The sequence below is a fragment of the Mus caroli genome, unplaced genomic scaffold (assembly GCF_978045245.1).
Source record: "Mus caroli unplaced genomic scaffold, Mus_caroli_1 scaffold_5, whole genome shotgun sequence".
NCBI lineage: Eukaryota > Metazoa > Chordata > Mammalia > Rodentia > Muridae > Mus > Mus caroli.
This window is the reverse complement of record NW_028227260.1, coordinates 27,076,735-27,083,549: the sequence shown is the minus strand read 5'-3', so window position 1 is coordinate 27,083,549 and position 6,815 is coordinate 27,076,735. Positions and strand designations below refer to the sequence as shown.

The window sequence follows — 6,815 nt, the reverse complement described above, 5'->3', positions numbered from 1 at the left end:
TACTGGAGAATAAGCTGTCAGTGATCTCTAGGCTAGGATGCCAGACAAACAACTACATGCAATGTCAGGGATACCAAAAGATCAAGTAACTCCAAGGAAAGGGTGAAGAGGCAAAAGATGCCATCACAGTGTTCCTATTTTAGATGCAAGTCTTGTTAATCTTAGAAAACTGGTACAACAGGCATAGTAATACTACTTAAGGTCCAAATAGAACCAGGCTTGTAATGTCATTCACATCACAGGCTGTTTAAAGTTCTGTGCAGTTAAAGTTCTCTGTCATCCACACACCTACTACGTAAGCAATAAGTAGGATTGTAGCTGTGGCTGTTATTAATAATGATGATGATGATGTTAATATTAAGCAAGGTTTTGCTTTACAGAATGCTATTCTTAGTCATTGATCAGATAAATGTGCTATGTTTCCTGAGAAAGACATTAATAATACTAGTAAAATCTGGGTTAAACCATTGGTGGGATTCATTGACCATTAGGAACTAATAATTATCATGGAGTACAGGGCTCTTTCATTCCTGCCTACCAGTACCTAGGTTGACTTGACTTTGAAGAACTTAGGCAAAGAACCTGAACTTCTTGTAATTGGCCAGAAGGTGGTGCTGCTGACTCATTTGAGACAGGGCTTCTCTGGCTCTGGAGCCCACTATGGGCATTTATAAATATGGAAGCTGTGCTGTATAACTGGGTATGGGGTGGTTTAAAAGAGGACAGAGGTTGGAGGGATAGTTGCTTCAGCTTTGGGGATATTTGTTGCTATATATTTTCTTCAAACTGATAGACCCGCCTTCAGAGCCATATATATGACAACTCATAAAAGCAGCCTCTATGAATCATTGGAATATATTTCTAAAATTGGTTTTTGACCTTTAATCTTTCCTCTTGTTTACAGATTTCATTGGTTTGTGGGTTTCATCAGTGCCTCTGATGTCAACACATTAGAGTCTGCAACCCTGCCTTGTAGCCATGGCAGATATGTCAATACCATTACATTCACTACGCTTCAACAATATGATGAAGGAAGAAAATGGTGACCCTCAAAACAGAGGGGCAACTTTCTCTAGACCAGTGACAGAGACCAGAGCAGAAGTTCAAATCCTGCATTCACAGTTGCAGTTGCCTGTTGTTTCGACTTCAGCCTCAGATCCCGAAGGGACATCTACACAGCTGATGACATCGCCAGGCTTTGACAGTCTGTCCACATCTCTCATGGGAGCACCACACTCTGGGACACTGTCCCCACCACTGATGTCAGCCTCAGACTCTGGGACACTGTCCCCACTGCTAATGCCGGCCTCAGATTCGGGAACACTGTCCCCACTTCTAATGCCAGTTTCAGACTCTGGAACACTGTCTCCACTGCTAATGCCAGCCTCAGATTCGGGAACACTGTCCCCACTGTTGTCTACTTCAGACTATGGGTTAATGTCCCCAGGGATGATGTCAATACCTGATTTTGGGACAATGTCATCACTAATGGCAGCCCCAGATTCTGCAGAGATATCACCATTGGCAATGCCAATTCAGTCCTCTGGAGTGATGTCTGCACCTATAATGAGCACTTCATCCTCTGAGGCATCGTTAATGCTAGGATCAGATCCTGGTGAGATATCCCCACTCCTGATTCCAGATATGAACCCTGGAGTGACATCCACACCACCAATGACAGCTCCCGGCTCAGAAGCAATGTCCCCACTGCAAATTACAGATGAGGACACAGAAGCAATGTCCAAAGTGCTAATGACTGCTCTAGCTTCTGGAGAGATATCATCACTGCTAATGTCAGGCACAGACTCTGAAGCGATATCTTCTCTGATAATGTCAGCTCTAGCTTCTGGAGAAACACCAACCCAGCCAACAAATCCTCAAGACTCTGAAGGGATACCCACTGTGCTCATGTCAGGCTCAGACTCTGCAGTCATGTCTTCACTGCCTATGCCAGTTTCTGGCTCTGGAGCAATGCCTACACCACTCCTGTCAATCCCAGATGCTGGAGAAATAGCCACATTACCAAAGCCAGTCCCAGATGTTGAGGCAATGTCCCCACTATTAATGACAGCCCTCACCTCTACAGTGATGCCCAGTCAACTGATTTCAGCATCTAGTTCTGGAGTGATGTCCCCAGATACAACACAAAATATCAACTCTGAGGTCATGTCTGCTCCACCAATAAGAGTTTCAGCCACTGGATTGATGTCCACACTACCTGTGAAAGCTTCTGATACAGCGGCAACACCCATACAGCTAATGAGAGTCCCTGCCTCTGGAAATATGTCTACATCACAAAAGACAGTTCCAGTCTCTGGATCAATGTCCACTCCACTGATGGCTGTCACAAGCCCTGGAGCAATATTCACAGAACAAATGCAAAGCACAGCCTCTGGTACAATGTCTACACATTTAACAATGCCCCAAACACCTGGAACAATGCCCATAGGTTTTATGAAGTCCACATCAAATGGAGCCGTTTCTGCACAGCAAATTAGATGTTCAGTTTCTGGGATGATGTCCACACAGCCAGTTATAGCTACAGCCTCTGAAATAATGTCTGTGTCACAATCAACAGTCCCAATCTCTGGGTCAGTGTCCACACAGAAAACCCGAGCTCCTGTCTCTGGACCAATGTCTACAACCCAAATAAGAACCACAGCCTCAGGGCTGACATCTACACCACAAATGAGAGCCACAGCCGCCGGAACAATGTCTATCCCACTGATGACAGCCAAAACCTCTGGATCAGCATCTACACTGTTAATGAGAGACACAGCCTCAGGAGTGATATCCGTGCCACAGATGAGAGCTCCAGGCTCTGGAACAGTGTCCAAGCCACTAATGACATCCAAAGCTTCTGGAATGTTCATGCAGCAAATGACAACTGCAGCTTTTGGAGCAACGCCTACATCACTAATGAGAGACACAGCTTCTGGAGGTCTGTCCATGCCACAGATGACAGATCCAGCCTCAGGGGGCATGTCCACACTGCTAACAAGAGCCACAGCTTCTGGAACAAAGTCTACATCACAGATGACAGCCACCACCTCTGGAGGCATGTCCATGCCTCAAACAAGACTCTCAGGTCCTGGAGCAACATCCACACCACTAATGAGAGCCACAGCCTCTGAGAAGATGCCTAGTCAGGCAATGAACATTCAAGACTCTGGAGGAGTGTCCACACCGCTCATGAGACCTGTCGCCTTGGGAGGGGTGCAAATGAGATCCCAGGGCTCTGGAACAATGTCCACACCCATATTGAGAGCCTCGGACTCATCAGAGATGAATATGTTGCTCACAAAAGCCCCATCCTCTGGAGAGCGGCCTCTGCTACTAGTGAGACCTCCAGCTTCAGGAGAGATAGCTCCACTTTCAAGAACCCCAGTTTATGGAACAATATCTGCTCCACATATGACGACCACAGCCTCAGGAGTGATGACCATGTCACCTATGAAGACTTCTGTTCCTGTATCAGAATCGGCAACTCTCCTGAGACCCACAGATTCAGGAGTGATGTCCATACCACTGACGAGAACACCAGCTTCTAGAGCAAAGTCCAGACCACAAATGGCCACAGCTTGTGGAGACATGTGTCCACTCCCAGTGCGAGCTCCAGCCACTGCAGGGATCTCTCCATCACCAGTCAGATCACCAGCCTCTTCCACCTTGTCTACACTACTTAGGAGACCCTCTGATGGAGCTGTGACTGCAGAGTTAGAGAGAGTTCTAGGCCCTGCACAATTTGCAGCTATGACCCCGGGAGAGATGTCCAAGCCACTGATGAGGGCTTCAGCCCCTGGAACCACAACCATGCCTTTGATGTCCCCCATGACTTCTGGAGAGATGTCTATGCCACTAATGAAAACCACGCCTTCTGGGACAATGTCAACTCTACAAACCAAAGTCATGAGCTCTAGAGCTACATCCTTACCACAGCCAAGAAATACAGCTTCTGGGGGAATAGCTAACCCCCCACTGAGAGCCCCAGCCTCTGGAGCAGGGTCTACACCACTTATGAGAGTCTCAGGTTCAGGAATGATGTCCACGCCACTATTGAAGGCTACAGCTTCAGGAGGAATGTCGGTGCCACAAATGGCACCTCCGACCTCTGGAGATATGTCCTCACCACTAATGAGGTCCCCGGCACCTGGAATAATGTCCACACCACAAATGGCCTTTGGAATGACACCCACTCTGAATGTCAAAGCCACAGATTCGGGAGAGGCATCTACCTCTCACACCAGATTCACAGTCCCTGGATCAAAGAGCACACCACACATGACCAGCACAGCCCCTGAAATGAAGGCCCCCCCACCAAAGGAAGTGCCGTCCTTTGGTATGTTGACCCCAGCACTCTGTTACCTCTTAGAAGAGCAAGAAGCGGCTCGGGGCTCATCCTCTGTGGAGGAAGATGCAGAGGAGATTGATGAGGAGAAACAAATGAAGGGGTTTCTAGATGATTCTGAGAAAATGGCATTTCTGGTGTCTCTTCATCTGGGGGCAGCAGAGAGATGGTCCATCTTGCAAATGGAGGTAGGAAATCCCATCTCCAGTGATAATAAAGCTTTCTTGAGAAGATCACAGGGCTTATATGACTCCCTATCTGAGATAGACATCCTAAGTGCTGTTCTTTGCCATCCCAAGCAGGGCAAAAAGTCAGTAAGGCAGTATGCCACTGACTTCCTGCTGTTGGCCCGACATTTGTCTTGGTCTGATGCCATTCTACGGACCAGGTTTCTGGAAGGACTCTCAGAAGCTGTTACCACCAAAATGGGCCGTATCTTCCTGAAGGTGGCCGGCAGCCTAAAGGAGCTGATAGATAGGTCTCTGTATACTGAGTGCCAGCTGGCTGAAGAGAAGGATTCTTCAGGCAACTCAAACCAAGTTGTGCCAACATCCTGTAAGCGGAACAATGAGGAGGCCATGGAGAATGAACTGGGCTCTCAGCAGCAGACTGAGGAGGTAATCAAGGGGACCTATGCTCATGGTTTCTGAGTAGAAAAATGAGGAAGTAATGATGAGAGATTAACACCCATAGATTTTCAAGTAGAGCTAAGGAAGAGGCAAGAAGGAGGTACTGAGTTCCTAGACCATAAGAGTCCAATGTAGAATTCTACCAGTAAGTATGGATATGAAGTTATTTTGCTTCTATTAGCCATTTTCAGAAACAATGTCTGGCTCAGGTTACTGAAGGGGCTTCAGACCATAAGGAAACAATACACTCAATCGCAACTCTCTGTGTATTGCAAATCCAGTTGAGAGAGAGAGAGAGAGAGAGAGAGAGAGAGAGAGAGAGAGAGAGAGAGAGAGAGAGAGAGAGAGAGAGAGAGAGTTCTTCTTTTCTTCTTTTATGGACTGATTTCTACTTATAGCCACATGTGTTATAGATGCAAGTCACTAGGAGACTTCATTAATTTAACACCTGGCCATACTTTTTACATGTCTGATAAATTACTCAGTTCTTTGACTTGGCCAATTACTGAACTTAATCAGATACAAAGTCTTTGCTCATAGGAAGTGTGATTCTTATTTATGCCTTTCCCCCTTTTCTTATAGCATCAGCATGTTCCCAAACGCTGTTACTACTTGAAAGAACATGGAGACCCCCAGGAAAGTCTTCATGACCACCTTCGACAGAGTGCAGGCCTTCCAAAGGCCCCTACAAACAAGTAGTACTCCTTGGAATCTTATGTGATTTCTGACTTGGCTGCTAATTTGAGGACTGGTCCCTGGACCCATTCCATTCAACTACATTGTAAAACTTGTTGCCTTCACCCTCCGGCCTTCCTCTCCAGGCACATCCCACTTTATCTCCCTTTTGGTTGCCTTGACATTTTCTTTCACCTACATGCCTGTGACCTGCCCTGACAATCAGTGTGGACTATATGAGTGTCTGGTGTATGAGGTTCTGAACTCCCATTATTGTCATTAAGGCCAGTTCCAGTTCTTGGTCCAGGGAGAAGTCTAGGCAGGAGAAATCATGTCCTACCTCAAAACACCTTAGAGTGTCTTGCCATGTGTCATCAGGCAAACTTGAGGAAACCCTGGTACTATTCCACCTGGCAGGGGAGCCTATAAAGAGAGAGATACCCACTCCTATACCATCCTTTCAAACCAGTAGACTTGCCCTTATATGCCCCAATTCAAAGTATCTAAATGGGTCTCCAGGGCCTTTGCCCTGTTTATAGTCTCCATCCTAAACCATTTGTTTTGACCCATGATATTGATAGTAGTGATAGTAATGGCTAACAATGTGGTGTTGTTGGTACTTGCCATGTGATTGTTGGTAATGTGCCATGTGATAAGTACTGGGCTAAACCTTTGACAAACACCATCTCACTACAGTGTTATAGTAACCTACCTTGTTCTTGTGTTGTTAGCTTCTGATCTCTTGATCTGTTGCTTATGGCCCTTGTTCTTCAGTGTGGAATCTCTAGCTATGACCTCTGGGTGATCCCCTCAGTTAAGTACCCTTGCTCCCCTTGGCTGTTGTGCTTCATGGCCAACACTCTTCATAAGGGCCTTGGTGTCTAAACAGGTGTAGGTAGTTAGAACATAATATGAACAGTGTTTGCCTTCAGTGGTGGGTTATGGGTATTTTTTATGTTCTTTTTACTGTTCTCTGTACTTTCCAGAGTGACCACAGTAAGCATGTATTACATTTGTAATCATAAAAATAAAGGTTATTTGTGAAAAATGAATTAACCGTAGCCTTTAGAATTTGATTTATTGAGTTCTTGAATATTTTAACCTTTATTTATTTTGTGTGTTTGTGTGTGACAGGGAAACGGTGATGCACAATGCATATGTAG

The 6,815-nt window shown here is 45.9% G+C and overlaps 1 protein-coding gene across 1 annotated transcript; it reads left to right on the top strand.

Moving 5' to 3' along the window:
- Window positions 1-978: 978 nt before the first annotated feature.
- Window positions 979-5,676, top strand: Rtl9 (retrotransposon Gag like 9). Its single transcript, XM_021152629.2, has 2 exons — window positions 979-4,965; window positions 5,560-5,676. Exons 1-2 carry the CDS (start codon window positions 979-981, stop codon window positions 5,674-5,676), a joined length of 4,104 nt encoding a protein of 1,367 aa, XP_021008288.1.
- Window positions 5,677-6,815: the final 1,139 nt, after the last annotated feature.

Excerpts from the sequence above, each read along its gene's own strand:
- Rtl9 (XM_021152629.2), top strand. The coding sequence starts at position 979 with ATGGCAGATATGTCAATACCATTACATTCACTACGCTTCAACAATATG. Across the intron at positions 4,966-5,559 it reads CTCAGCAGCAGACTGAGGAG|CATCAGCATGTTCCCAAACG; the intron begins GTAATCAAGGGG and ends CTTTTCTTATAG.